We start from the raw sequence: 14,423 nt of genomic DNA, 5'->3' as shown, positions 1-14,423 counted from the left end.
GGCCACTGTGGCCAGCAGCCTCTGACCCTGCATGTCAGGACTTCGTTCAGGGGCTCCGTCCCCAGCTCACCACCACCCCTCCCTCCTAGCTGGAACCACCACTGAGCCTCAGTCTGCCTTCTAACAACAGCCAAGCACCTGCTGGGCATGGTGGCTCACACCTGTGATCCCAGCACTCAGGAGGCTGAGGCAGGAGGATCGCACAATGTCAAGGCTGGCCTGGCTACATAGTGAATTCAAGGCCAGCCTGAACTACTTGGAAAGACTCTGTCTCAACACACACACACACACACACAGAACCAGGCATGGTTGGCACATACCTGTAATACTAGTATTCAGGAGGCTGAAGCGGGAGGATCACCATGATTTGGAGGCCAGCCTGGGCTGCTAGCCCAGGCACCTCAGTAAGACTCTGTCTCAAAATAAAAAATGAGAAGGTCCAAGGATGTAGAGCTCAGTGGCAGAACACCTACCCAGCATAGGCAGGGCCCCAAGTTCAGTCCCTAGGGCCACCCCAAATCTAAGATAAAACACAAAATAAAATGGATAAAATTCTCCACTAACTGCCTGGCCCTCCCTAGCTTAGTGTCATCGGTCACAGCTACCCCATGGAAGACAAGAAGTTTTTTCTCCTGCCAGCTGCATCTGGTGCTCATTAAAACCCCCTCCCCACCCCTCCTTTCCTTTTAAAGGTTTTATTGGGGCGTAATCGACAGCGATCAACAGCATGTGTGTAAAGTACACGAAGTGACAGCTTCTGACCGACGTAACACCCACGGAAACAGCGCCACGGTAGACGCAGGGGACCAACGTCACCCCACAATTGCCTGCAGCTTTTGAAACCCCTTTCTTCCGCCTCGCCCCATCCCTGGGCGATGGCTCACGAACTTGTTGACATTTTCTAGAGTTCTGTACACAGCATCAAGTCCTGTGACGGGCACGCCTTTGTATCTGGTTTCTTTCATTCAGGATCACCGTGTCGCAATGCACTCCTGGTGTCATATGTGTCCATCATTTACTCCTTTTTATGACCTGGTAGCTGGTAACCCGAAGTGGGTACACAGTCCTGTATCACTCAAGGGCAGCCCTACCTTCCAAGAGAGGCAGCGAGGCAATTCTGTCCTTATACAAACATCACTGAGTGTGCTTGATAAACGGAGACGCTCAGCTGTGACCAGGATCAGGTGTGATGTGGGGCCCGCCTGGAACCCCAGCGCTCTGGGAGGCTGAGGCAGGGGGACTGCAAGTTCCAGCCCAGCCTGAGCAATGGGGCGACTTAGCAGTGACTGCTGACACTCAGCACTCCACCGTGTGACTGCTCAGCCTTCTCTGTGTGTCCCCTTGAGGGAGGTCCGATCACATCTTTTTACCATTTTCCCCTTTGGGTTTTGTCCTTGTCCCATCAGAGAGTTCTTTATTAGTGACCCACATCAGAAACATGCTTTGTAAGTGGTTTCTCGCAGTCTGCGTGTGGCCTGTCCTTCCATTCTCTCTCAAATGACCTTCAAAGAGCAGACATTCTTAATCCTGAGGAAGTGTGATCATCCATCTTTTCTGATGTGAATCATGCCTTCGGTGCTGTGTGGAGGAGATGCCCGGTCCCCTCCCTGCGCCTGGTTCCAGGCCTGCGCACCCTGCATTGCTCAATCTGTGCTTGGAATGGGCAGACTGAGGGTCGAAGGAGGGCAAGACGGGCTGGGCTCCAGATGCAAGGGGGACCAGAGGTTCTGGGAAAGAGTCCTGGCGTATGCTTCAGGGGCCTGAGAGAAGAAAGCAGATGGGAGCAGAGATTTCCCAGAAGGCAGGTGGCAGCATTGGGAAGGAGGCCTGGGAGGGCGTCAGGGAGCTTTGGGGCTCACAGGCTGTGGTCTCTCCCCAATAAGTAAAAATAGCATCTCTGGATAGGTGTGGTGGCCCATGCCTGTAATCCTAGCACTGGAGAGGCTGAGGCAGGAGGATCGCTGCTAGTTTGAGGCCAGCCTGAACTACATAGTGAGACTCTGGCAAAAAAAAAAACAAAAAAAAAAAACGAACAAACAAAAATGGAAACCCTCTTCTTTCTTTCCTCCTCCCCTCTCCTTTCTCTCCTCCTTCCTCGTCTCCTCCCTGTGCATGCACTGGCTCTGCTTGGGCACTTGGAACCCTCTCTCATTTCTTCTGTTCTCTCCTGGGTCCACCTGGGATTTGTCTCTAGGGGATTCTGCATGGACTGAAAACACTAGGCTTGGTCTTTGGTCTCCTGTGGCTTCTAGTCTTCCTTCAGGCCGCGACACTGCGTCTTCCTCTTCTCCCTCCTCCTCCTCCTCCTCCCCCATTCTCCTCCTCCTCCTCCTTCTTCATCTTTTTAGACAGGGTTTCACTATGCAGTGCAGACTGGCCTTGAGCTCATTTGTAACCCAGGCTGGTCTCAAAATCAAAACGATCCTCCTGCCTCAGCCTCCCCAGTGCTGGGATTACAGATGTGAGCCACCACATCTGGCTATGCCTTTTGTCTTACATATTGAAGAACATTAGGAGACTTTTTAATCCCTTTTAAAAAGGGATTAGAACTACACATCAGAAAGTAAATATTCTATTTAGGAAACAGCTCAACAAGGACTGCTGTCATCGCCAAGGGCCTTTAACTTGCATAAAGCAAATATCTGAAGCAGGGCTGCTCTTGGACAACCCTACTGCAAGCTGTGACACAGAAGCGGTTATTTATTTCTTGGTATATTAAAATATACACAGTATGATAACATTCGCTGCGGTGAATAGCACGTACCTGCCCACAGTACCTCCTGCTTCTCTTTTCCCTTTCTGCTCCCCTTCCTCCAACCCCTCCTCCCCTCTTTATTGTGTTTGTTGGTTTGTTTGTTTGAGACAAGGTCTCGCCAGGTAGTGCAGGCAGCCTTGAAGTCATTTATATGGACCAAGCTGGCCTCAAACTCACGGCGGTCGTCCTGCCTCAGCCTCCGGAGTGCTGGGATTATAGGCATGTGCCAGCACATCCAGCCTTGCCCTCCTTATTTATAAAACCTTTGTTTCCATGTCCCCCTTTGTTTTTCTCTTGGCCCTTCTTCCTTCCCCTCCCCCTTGCCTCGCTTCCCTCCCATTTGAACATTTCTTTCCAGTACCTATTGTACACTGTGGTCCTCCTTTCGATGGCTCACAGCAGAGAAGTCACTTGGTATTTGAATGTGTGTTTCTGCTTTATTTCACGAGGGCCAAGGATTTAGCTTAGCTCCTGCCTGGCAGGAATAAGGTTCTGAGTTCCATCCCCGGTACCACAAAAACAAACAACACAAAAAGAGTACGGTCTCAAGGTGCATCCACTTAGCCATTTAGCTAGAAATGTCTCAAGACAACGCTATCTTAATGCTGTGGCCTTCACACCCTTTGGCCAAGCCACTGCCCAGGGCTCTTGTCACTTGTCCTGGGATGGTGACAAGGAAGGGCAGAATGGGCCTCCGGGAAGAGAAACCTCAACCTTCTGAGGCTCCACGGCGCAGGGGGGCTCTCCCTTCCCTAGACCCTCCTGTCCCCCAGCCTGTGCAGAGGCTGCTGGCTGAACAGGCTCTGGGTGTCCCTGTCTGTGTCCCTGTCCTTGTCCTCTGGGAAGGGCAGGCTGCCTGCGGGAGACTGAAGGAAACAAACAACAGTGACATCATCCGCAAGGAATCTTCAGTTACAGGTGACAAAAACCACAAGCCCAGAATTGCAGGGTCCTGAAACCAAAGCCATGACAATGACAGGGAGCACATGGACTTTCTGGTGCCATCACCACCAGCTTAGCTACTCCTGGTAGCACATGCTGGTCAACGGGCCCTGTCTGAGGCTGGTGCAGGACTCAGGTCAAAGTCCAGGCTTCCAGGCACTCCTTGTGCTCCATGAAGCAGGCAGAACCCAGGCTCTGAGCCTGCAGGAAGACGCTTGGGGGCGGGGGAGTCCTGCAGGTCCCGAGGGGTGGCGGGGAGCCACCCCGACTCCCTGAGACCAGCACGCATGTCCCCACATGTCAGCCCCATGGAAAGTAGCCAAAGCCTCCAGCTGCCCATATCCCTGACCTTTCTTCTGCTGCCTCTCTCCCCCACCATTAGACTGGACCCAGTAACTCAGAATTCCCTGCTTCTGGCTCTACAACCTCGACCACACTAGCCCAGGCCCTTCTCCCGAGTGTGAGCTAGGATGGAGCCTGGAGGACACGGGGTGCACATTTGTGAGGAAGGAGCATTCACTTGGTATTTGGTTTTTTTGATTCGGGCTCTTGCTGTGTAGCTCAGGCTGGTCTTGAAATCTCAGAGATGCTCTTGCCTCAGCCTCCTGAGGTGTCTCAGCTAGGAAGGGGCATTTCTTTGTCACCACTGAGCTTCTGAACCTTGGGCACAAGATTCTAGCCCTGCATTTACTCCTGGTCCCAGTGTGGCTCTGCAGACTGCTTCCTCTGTGAACCTCGGCCCACAGTAAAGGATGGGAGTGTGAAGTCAAGTTCCCCAAACTCAGTTCCCCTCTGGAACCCCAAGCGAGAGCCCTGGCTGGCCCAGAGGTGGCAGTGCTGGACACTGTGCCTGATAAGAGGCCTGAACTGGGGTCCGGATGGGCATCCTGCAGTACCTGCTTGGGGCCTCCCCTCCAGCTCCTGGCTGCACCCTGGAGGAGAAACTCTCCAAAGTGGGGAGTGGGGCCATTTTAGCCTGCCATCCCAGCACCTGGTTATATAGTGAGTTCACAGCCAGCTGGAACTGTAGATCTGGACCTTTCCTCAAAAACTTAAAAAAAAAATTTTTTTTTAATTGCCAGGGATATAGCTCATCACACAGCTCCTGCCTCAAAAGTGTGACGTCATGAGTTCGATCCCTTGGTGCAAACAAAAAATATATATATTTTTTTTTAATTGAAACAGAGTTCCAGCTCCATCACAGAACTTGTTTTCTCCCCAGTGAAATGGGAACCCTGCATCGCACCCCTTAAGGAACACAGCCTTCTGGGCCAGCGGAGCAGATGCTCAGGGCGGCCCACAGTGCCCCAGGCTGGCCTGGCCACTGAAAAGGCTGCCATTCAGCTCAGCCTTGGACCGGGTCCGGCTGATGAGAGACAGGGGCCCAGTGCCGGAGGGGGGAGCCCAGAGTGGCCTGGGCCCTGTAGCTGGGCGGGTGGCCGGCTGGAGGGAGGCGTCAGCTGGGAAGACTGAGCTAGTGTTTGAGGCCATGGGGCTGAAAGGCGGCTGTGTGTCCCATACTGGCCGCCGAGCCGGCAGAGCTGTGAGTCACTGGGCCGAGGGGGAGGGTGCGGCGTGGGGACAGCTGTCCAAGACCAGGGCCCCTGGCCACCCTGGTGCGAGTGTGTCAGCGTGGATCTGGATGGCTGTGCTGGGAGCGGGGTTGCAGATGGCGTAGGGTGGGGACACCCTGTCAGCTCCAACTATGACCCTCACCTCCCCACCCCCACCCATGCCTGCAGAACTTGCCCCTGCCTGGCAGGAAGACAGAAGGACCCACCCTGCCGTCTGTACCCACTGTGCTGGCAAAGGTAGCAGAGGACACAGTGATGCCAGGAAGGCGTGAAGCAGGGTAGCAGAGGACACAGTGATGCCAGGAAGGCCTGAAGCACCCATTCCAGGGGAGGGGAACTTAGAGTGGATTTTCAAGGGCAAGCAGGAGTTCACCCAATTCAGAAAGGCACAGTGTGTGTAAACAGGAGGCTGGTGTTGGTGAGGGGAGAAAGTCAGGGATGCTGAGTGCAGATGTGGCTAGGAAGGGTTCTCAAACAACACCCAGGGGGTCCCAGGAAGAAACAGTCAAGAGTGGCGACTCAGCTCAAATAGGCAGGCTGAGGCAGGAGGATCGATGAGAGTTCAGACCAACCATGAATTCTATATCTTATGACCTTGCCTCAAAAAGCCCAAACCAAAACAAACAAAAACCTGTCAACCAAATAAGGGTGCTCAGGAATGCAGCAGGGACCTGCCTGGTCCTATTCCCAGGAGCTCGCCAGACAAGGTTTTACTGGTAGTAGAGGAGCTAGCTGAGGAAGGTCCCTTCCACCCAGAAGAGCTCACGGGTATGTGTGCATGGATGGATCTGTATGTGTGGATGGTGAGTGTGCAGGTTTAAGGGTGCATGTGCATGTCCCTGTGTCTCTGAACATGCACACTTCTCTGTGCGTGTGTCAGTGACCTACACGTGTGTGTAGCCTTGTTCCTCTCTGCGTGTCTCTGTCCCTGGATGTATATGCTCTGGCATCTGTGCCTGCATGCTTCTGCGTGCGCTGGGGTGTGTGCATCTGTGTGTGTACCTGAGTAGGCTGGGGGACTGCCCAGCACACGGGACACCTAGGGGAACACCGGCCCTCCCTCCGGCTCTGCCTTGGCCTCCCCGCCAGGCCTCTTGGCCGTCTCTGCCCTTGAAGCCAGGGCTTCTTTGAACTCTGGCTTCTGTCTGGCTGCCCAGCTCAGCCTTCACAAAGCAATGGGTGTCCTTAGCTGTCCCCCGACCAGCTGGCAGGTGCCCAAGCACAGGAAAGGGTCCAGAGAATTGCGCATGGACTTCAGCCAGCCCCCAGACCTTCCTCTGTTCAGCTCAGCTCCTGCAACCTGGGCTTCTGCCGCTCAGTCTTCCCTGGTGACTTCCTGGACGTGGCCCAGATGCCACCTCCTCTGCCTCCACACTCACTTGCTTCCATCTCCCCTGCCTCTGAGGCTTCTTGCAGCCTCTTCCCACTCTTCCAGCCCTTTGGGAGAGGATCTGGCCCAGGGAACTGTGTCCCCCATTCACTCTCCATCCCCGACTCCCTGGGCCCTGATTTAGGTTCTGCCCTGCCTCAAAGGGCTGTGGTTTCTGAAGGACACCAGCACAGGCACAGACCCACTTCACTGGCATGCATTCCTCCAGCACCGCCCCAGGCAGCCCTCCAGCACTGCCCTTCGTGGTGAGCCAGGTTGTCTGTAGCACGTATTGGTGACCTGGAAGGACTAGAGAAATCTAAGTCCCACACGCCCTCATTAGAAGGCCGTATATGAGGAAATCAAGTCTCCGAGGAAATAGGCTCACCGAGCAGTTCCCTGCACAGCACAGAGTTCACAGGCCGAGTTCAGGGAGGCGCCTCTCAGGGCGGACTGGCTGCGGGGGAGGGCTTGACCCATGCCCCACAGTACTGAAAGTCACATCATGATGGGGCGTAGGGTTGATTAGAGAAAATTCTGGGCCCCAGCCCTGCTGCCCGGGGAGGCCAAGTTCCTGCCAGACACACATCTTTAGTGCCGTTACTCCTTTCACTGAAGAACGGTCCTCTGGTGCTAATGCCCAGAGCCTCCGCTTGGAGTGTGGACGGCCACATTTAAAGCCCAGACTGTGCCCCGAGGGAGTGGAAATTTCTACTCCTGGCCTCTCAAACACTGAGATTCATTCACACGCACTGCCCGCAGTTTCCGGGGAGTGCTGACCGCAGCACGGTTCTCTACTACTGCCGATGCCAGGCTCTCTCCAGGGAGACCCGGGCTCCTCGCATGCTGCTTCTGATTCCCTCTGGCCCAGATCAGCCCCATTTTCCTTCCCAATGCCCTGGCTGGTAGATGTCTCCCAACATGTTCCTCATGCTGTGGCCACCAGCAGGACCCAGATCCCCAACAAATGGGACGAGAAGCAGAAGTGAGTTGCCAAAAGAGGTCGTGAGGAAAGAGAGAATGGGGAAAGGAAGAGGGGAGGGGTCCTTAGGATCCTCTCACATCCCAGCTCATAGAGGCCTCTGCCAGGGCAGCATGCCAAGGGCACAGAGCTGATGAATGCCTAGATCACCTGCTAGCACACCCCATCTACAGCCCCAGCACACCCCACCTGCTGAATGGCCTCACATAACTCCCCAGTTCTGCACTGGTCTACAGTGATCAGCCACGTCCACGGGGGTTAACCAGGGGACAAGGACGATAGGGGGACCTCAGGGCCCAGCCAGGCTCCCAGTCCCCACACCTGCCCAGCCTCAGGAACTCATGTGCTTGTCACTCACTCTATTCCCCTTTCTGAGTCTAGCCTGAGTGCATACCAAATAATCCCATCATGTGAGAGCCTGGGGACCGGATCCTGTCTGCAAACCCTGGATTGTCTGGCTGGCTCCCCCTGCCGTGGTCCCTATCTGCATCTTCCTAGGGCTGGGGTCTCATAGAGGACAGATAGCAATGATCAAAATGTTGGCAGCCACCCATGCTTTCATCACGAGGCACGCCAGGCAGGGGACACTCACGTGCGTGCTTCCCATGCGTCATCTCACACAGCTCTGCACAGGCAGGAAATTGAGGTCTCAGGGGGATTAGCCACCTGCCCTAAGTGGCAGCCAGGAAGTACATGGTTGGGACCCAGCCTCCCCAACCATCCCGCCAGTCCCCAACACTGAGCTCTCAACCTCTATCAGGGACAGTTGTGTCCAGCCCTCTCCTAGAGGCTGCAGAGACCCTAGGTGACAGGTGAGTCCTCAGGCCAGGCACAGAGATCCTAGCTGTCCCTCCCGGGTCCAGGGGATCCAAGCCTGTCCTTGTGGTCGGGAGGGGGCGGCCAAACGTGAGGGGGGCGGGCCAAGATGGGATAAAGGGGCCAATGGGGCTGCAACTAGTCCTCACTGACAGGCAGCCTGGCCAATGGGACCTCGGGCTGAGGCCACGCCTTCCTCCTCCTGCCGGGTGCTTCAGGTCGGTGCTGACCTGATTCGCCTCTGGAATTCGGCCTGGAAGGTTCTGCGAATTCATTGGTCACAGTTTACAACATCTGGGAATATTTCATTGTTCCTCAAGTTTTTCCTCCCCCTCCAAGGGAACTTGAGCGTCAAAGAAAGGGGCTATTGACACACTTGGGACTCAGCTGGGGCCTCCTGGCCCCTCTGTGTGCCCCGGGGCAGGAAAGCCACTCACTTGGGCTTGTCCTCTCTGCGCCTCCATCAGTCAGAAGTAATTACCATGCAGGCCAGAGCCCAGTGAGCCGTTCATGCCCCGGGCCTGAAACTGGGCTTGGCAGGTTATAGCTGCTGCGTTATCTGTTATTAGCAAACCACAAAACATATGTTTCAGTTCTACAGGCTCTCCTCTGTCCCCACGAATGAACCCAGGGATCTTGGAGCTGCATCCTTGGCATTTTTATTTTTGGACCTCAACTTGCAATCCTCCTGCCTCAGCCTCCCCCAGTAACTGGGATTACAGGTGTATACCCCATCTCTGTGGTCACTTTTGAAGTCTTATGTGCTCGGTGCTGGGATTCCAACCTGGAACAGGATCAAAAGACTGTAGGAGGCCAGCAGAGGGACTTGTCAGAGGATCCTTCAGGTTACAGGCCTGGGCCATCACACAGCCTGGGCCACCATGCCCACTTCCTGATCTGTCTGTGTGCAGCCCATTGTCCTAGAGGAGCCGTGCCTGACACAAAAGGGGATCAATAAAGGCTTGGAGACAAAAAAGGGTTTTGAGTGGAGTACTGAGGTTGGCTGAAAAGGTGTTGGTTGTTAAGGACGACGATGGGGCCCTAGATAGCGACGGCAAACTCTCCTGGGCCATGAGGGGGACCCTCAGAGGGGGAGAAGGTACCGCCTAAGGATGGAGAAGCCTTAGGGCACCGTGGCCAGGTTGGGGTCCGACCTGGGCAGCCCGGTCTCCTCCCACCCTTTCTCTCCGGGCGGGGTCGCCTTTGCTCCCAGCCGGGTACCTCTTCCTCAAGGCCCTACCCAGGTGCGGGTCCCGGGTTCTGGAAGAAGGAAAGGGCGCCAGCAGCGGAGGGAAACGGAATCTCGCTCGCAGGTGCCCACACCCAGCCCGGGGCGGGTCCGCCTGGGGCCCCCGCGGGGAGGCGACGGAGTGGGCGTGGAGTGGGCGGGCGTCGCGTGTCCCACGTGTCCGGTGTGGTCGGCGACCCCAAGAGCCGCGACACAGCGCGCTGCGCTCCGAGCCGGACTCGCGGGGACCGGACGCTCGGACGGGGGTCGCGGGTCAGGGGCGCCGAAGGGGTTAACGCACCTGGCCGCCGCCCCGCCCCTCCCCTCCCCTCCCCCGCCCCTCCCGCCCTCCGCCGGGAAAGGAGAAGCGCAGGGGCGCGGCCCGGCCTCCGCCTAGTCCCGCCGACCCGGCCGCACGCAGACCTGCGTCCCGCACGCCCCGCGCCGCCCAGCCGCGTCGCCATGTCGCTCTGGTGAGTCGGGGTCCTTGCGGGGCGCCCCGGGCTCGCCCTGCTCCTGGCCCCAGGGCCCCGATGCTGCCGGCCCGGGCTCGGAGACCCGCGGGCACCCCTTATCCCTCGTCCCTCCGCCCTCCTGGGTTCTTCTCTGGGAAGTGCTCGACCTCCACCCCGCCTGCACTCCGAAGTAGAGTACGGGACTTCCTAGAGCCGGGGCGGGGGTTGCTGCAGACCGAGAAGCCGGGCACTCCCTCACCGCCCGCCGGGGTGCGCTGCGCCGAGTCACACCCCCTAGCCTGGTACCCGAGGCGACTCTGGCTTCCTCCACCTTGTAACCAGGAAATCTTGGGGGGGCTGGGGATTTAGCTCAGCGGCATAAGCACCTGCCTTGCAAGCAGGCGGTCGTGAGTTCGATCCCTGGTACTGATAAAAATGAAAAAGACAAAAAAAAAAGGAAACCTTGGGGACCCGTGGAAGGAACGCGCTCTGTGGGCTCAGCCAGGTGCTGGACCTGCAGCCCGCCAGCCCTGGGGCCACCCCGGGCGTCCCCTCGCTCCCTAGCTAGCTCTGCATCTTGGCCTCGAAGTCTATTCGGTGGCTGTAGCCTGCCTTCTTCGGCACTCGGGGCCCCCTGCGCTCCCCTCCCGCTGGGTGAGCTGAGGCGGGAGGGTCTTAGGGAGCGAGCTTAGGTCCAAGACCCTAGAGGCTGCAGCTCCAGGAAAGAAACTGGAATTTATGCTTCCTCTGTGGGTGTGGTGGGGAGACTGCCGCAGGGGGTGTCCTGCAGAGCAGGAGACCTCACTCCTGCTCTTGGGGTGTTAAAATGGGGAGGGGCACTGATCAAGTTCGGGGTCCTCACGCCACTTCTAGGGCTTTCTCAACTATGAGGACTGCCCTCTGCTGGGACAGTTGGGACAGACTGGCCGGTGCCCCACAAAGTGACTGCACCCCCAGGCTGCCCAGAGGGACCCACCTCTGCCCACCAGGTCCCCCTGGTTCAGTCACATCGTGATACCACTGCCCATGGCACCTGGGTTGCACCAGGACATGGAAACCACCAGGCAGGGGACAGGGCAAAGGCTTTCACCAGTGTCCCTTGGAGTAAGGTGACAGCATTTCCCCAAGTGTGTTCCACTAGATGCCTCCACCTTCACTAGTGCCCCGGCTGTGTGTTGTGTCCATTTGGGGAGTGAGGCTGTGGCTTGGAGATAGAGGTTGGAACTGCAGTAGTTGATCCCCTGTGTCCCCTGAGTGAGGAAGTCATCATGGGGGGGGGCGACAGGTTTGACCTGTTGGGAACAGAGCCCAGGGACTCACTTGGGGCCATTGAGCCCCTTGGAGGGCTCACCACTCACAGCTTCCCCCCTCTCCGTCCCCAGGAAGAGAAACTTCTACAGGAGCATGGCCCTGGCCCTGGCAGTCCTGGTGACAGTCACAGTTTTCCAGCGCACTCTGCCCCCTGACCAGTTTCTGCAGGAAACCCTCCCAGCCACACCGGAACCACTGAAGGGCCAGAAGCCAAGTGGCCCCCAGGTAAACTTCAAGAACTTCTGGAAGAGCCCCAGTGACATGGTGGCCCCCAGCCCAGTGACTTCTCAGGGGCCCCAGGTCTGGGACGTGACCACCACGAACTGCTCAGCCAATGTTAACCTGACCCACCTCTCCTGGTTCCAGAGCCTGGAGCCACACTTTCGGCAGTTTCTGACCTATCGTCACTGCCGGTATTTTCCTATGCTGTTGAACCACCCTGAGAAGTGTGGGGGTGATGTGTACCTGCTAGTAGTGGTCAAGTCAGTCATCACACAGCACGACCGCCGCGAGGCCATCCGCCAGACCTGGGGCCGCGAGTGGGAGTCGGCAGGTAGAGGCCGGGGTGCTGTGCGCACTCTCTTCCTGCTGGGCACGGCGTCCAAGCAGGAAGAGCGGGCCCATTACCAGCAGCTGCTGGCCTATGAGGACCGCCTGTACAGCGACATCCTGCAGTGGGACTTTCTGGACAGTTTCTTCAACCTGACCCTCAAGGAGATCCACTTCCTCAAGTGGCTGGACATCTACTGCCCCAACGTCCCCTTTGTCTTCAAGGGCGACGATGACGTCTTCGTCAACCCCACCAACCTGCTGGAGTTCCTGGCGGACCGGCAGCCCCAGGAGAACCTGTTTGTGGGTGATGTCCTGCAGCACGCGAGGCCCATCCGTAAAAAGGACAACAAATACTACATCCCAATTGTGCTCTACGCCAAGCCCAGCTACCCGCCGTATGCCGGCGGCGGCGGCTTCCTCATGGCCGGAGGGCTGGCACGGCGCCTGCACCATGCCTGCGACACCCTGGAAATCTACCCCATCGACGACGTCTTCCTGGGCATGTGTCTGGAGGTGCTGGGCGTGCAGCCCACAGGCCACTCAGGCTTCAAGACCTTTGGCATCTCACGGAACCGAGCTAGCCACATGAACAAGGAGCCTTGCTTCTTCCGCTCCATGCTCGTGGTGCACAAGCTGCTACCTGCTGAGCTGCTGGCCATGTGGGGGCTGGTGCACAGCAACCTCACCTGCTCCCGCAAGCTACAGGTGCTCTGACGCCAGGGGGGCCACTAGCCAGCATCCTGCGGCTGGAACACAGTGCTAGACAGAGCCTCTGGTCCCCAGGGAGGTGGAGGGTTTGGGCCTTCTATGCCCCTGGGTGTGGCGGGGTGCAGGGAGCTGCAGGGCAACCTCCCAGGCAGATAATTCCCCAACTGTGAGGCTTGGGAATGGGGTGCTGCCCAGGCTTCAGGGCATCTGAAGAACAGCAGGGACCTTCCAAGCCAGGCTCAGCAGCATGGCCCCTCAGACCTGCTTCGAGGCCCTGGTGGCCTCTGCCAGAAACCTGTGCTCAGGTACCCAGGCTGAGACTGGCCCAGGGGCTCTGCAGCTTCTTGTCCTCACAGGGCCGTCTCCTGTGACATGCCTCAGTGTCCCAGGGCCCCAGCCAAAGCAGCTCAGCCCTGTGCCGGCTCACAGGTGTGCCCTCACCCCACCCCTAGGTCTTGGGGCTGACAAGGAGCTCCCGCAGATGCAGATGCAGCCCCCACTCCTGTCATACCCTCAGGTCCAGAAGTGTGACCATGGGACCCTGTCACTGGCCCTCACTACCTCAGCTAAGCCCCTCCCGCCCCGTCTTGACACAGGGTGGAAGAGCGAGTGTCCACCAGGGCCGTCGCCCTGGCCCAAAACTGGCCAGTTTGGTCCTGAAAGTGGACTTGAATCTTACTGTGAACTTTTATTTATGAAGAATTCAGAGGGAGCAGACTCTGGGCCTGAAGGGGAAGGGATCCTCCCTCTCCCTCCCCACCTCAGCCCCACCAAGCGCCCCTGCTCTGCACAGCCCCTGAAGTCCCTCCCCACCTGCACCCCAATTTCTCCTGTGAAGAAAGGGACAGGGGCCCATGGTGGCAGGTTCACAGGGTGCCACCCTGACTTCGGGAAGGAGTCCCCTGGGAAAGGTGGAGGGATGGTCTCTATTTTCTCAATAAAACGGGACCAGTTTTTCTCTGGCATGAAAGCCTGTTGCTATTCCAGATGAGGCCTGCCTGGGACCCAGGTCCTAGAGATCTCTGAGACATCGCTTCCTTGTCTGAGTGCAGAGGCTCCTGTGAAGGACCTTAGGGGAGGGGACACTAGGATTATAGTGATGGTGTGGGGTGCAGCAGGAGGCCTGGTACCCAGCTGTTTAGGGCATAGCCAACCTTCCACAGGGTGGGATCTGCGGCCCCCCCAGTTGGAAGCACTGCCACAGACCCCATGGGGTTCCGGCCTGGGAGTTGGGGTGCCTGCTCTGTGTAGGGCCCTTGGCCTGGGTTGCTTACTTGCTGGATGCAAGGGCAGCAGGGGATCCCAGGAGCAGCCCAAGCTATCAGTTGCCCGAATCCAAGCCCCAGGGAGGGAAAAGGGACAGGACTGCCTCGCCAGCTCTTCTTGCTGGCTGGCCTGTTCAGAACTGGGTGCAAACACAGGGTCCTACTCTGGGACTGCAGAGCCAGAGGATCACATGCCTCATCTGCTGAGAGGTCTGGGGCAGGGAGAGGGCAGCTCAGGGACAGTTGGAGAGGTAGAGGAGACACTGCCCACAGCCCTGGGGACCTGTGATGGCTGCACCCAAGGGCTATGTAGAAATCAAGGAGGTCAGGGCCCTGAAGCTGGAGGCAAACAGGGCCAGGTACTCTTGGGCAGGTGTCTCCGCCCTGAGGACAGAGGACCAGCAGCAGGGCTGGAGCTCGCCTAGGGCAGTGGCTTTGAAGCTCTGCACCATCCTCTCAGTAGGAG

General features: G+C 57.6%; 1 protein-coding gene and 1 long non-coding RNA gene across 3 annotated transcripts; one reads left to right on the top strand and one right to left on the bottom strand.

The window, feature by feature from the left end:
* Positions 1-679: 679 nt before the first annotated feature.
* On the bottom strand, positions 680-10,576 carry LOC111758139 (uncharacterized). Of its 2 annotated transcripts, none has more exons than XR_010043458.1 (4): positions 10,090-10,576; positions 9,169-9,373; positions 8,876-8,997; positions 680-1,760 (listed from the first exon to the last, which is right to left on the bottom strand). It is a non-coding gene; the product is annotated as an uncharacterized LOC111758139 (long non-coding RNA). The 2 variants fall into 2 exon arrangements; XR_002792367.2 differs by having other exon boundaries at positions 9,223-9,373.
* Positions 9,983-13,662, top strand: B3gnt7 (UDP-GlcNAc:betaGal beta-1,3-N-acetylglucosaminyltransferase 7). The gene is made up of 2 exons (XM_003474600.5): positions 9,983-10,139; positions 11,504-13,662. The coding sequence occupies exons 1-2, from the start codon at positions 10,129-10,131 to the stop codon at positions 12,696-12,698; spliced, it is 1,206 nt and encodes a 401-aa protein (XP_003474648.2). The 5' UTR covers positions 9,983-10,128; the 3' UTR covers positions 12,699-13,662.
* Positions 13,663-14,423: the final 761 nt, after the last annotated feature.

The sequence above is a fragment of the Cavia porcellus genome, unplaced genomic scaffold (assembly GCF_034190915.1).
Source record: "Cavia porcellus strain 051 isolate PalLab524CR breed Dunkin Hartley unplaced genomic scaffold, mCavPor4.1 scaffold_26, whole genome shotgun sequence".
NCBI lineage: Eukaryota > Metazoa > Chordata > Mammalia > Rodentia > Caviidae > Cavia > Cavia porcellus.
Note: the sequence above shows the minus strand (reverse complement) of the source record. Positions and strands in the feature narration are given on the sequence as shown.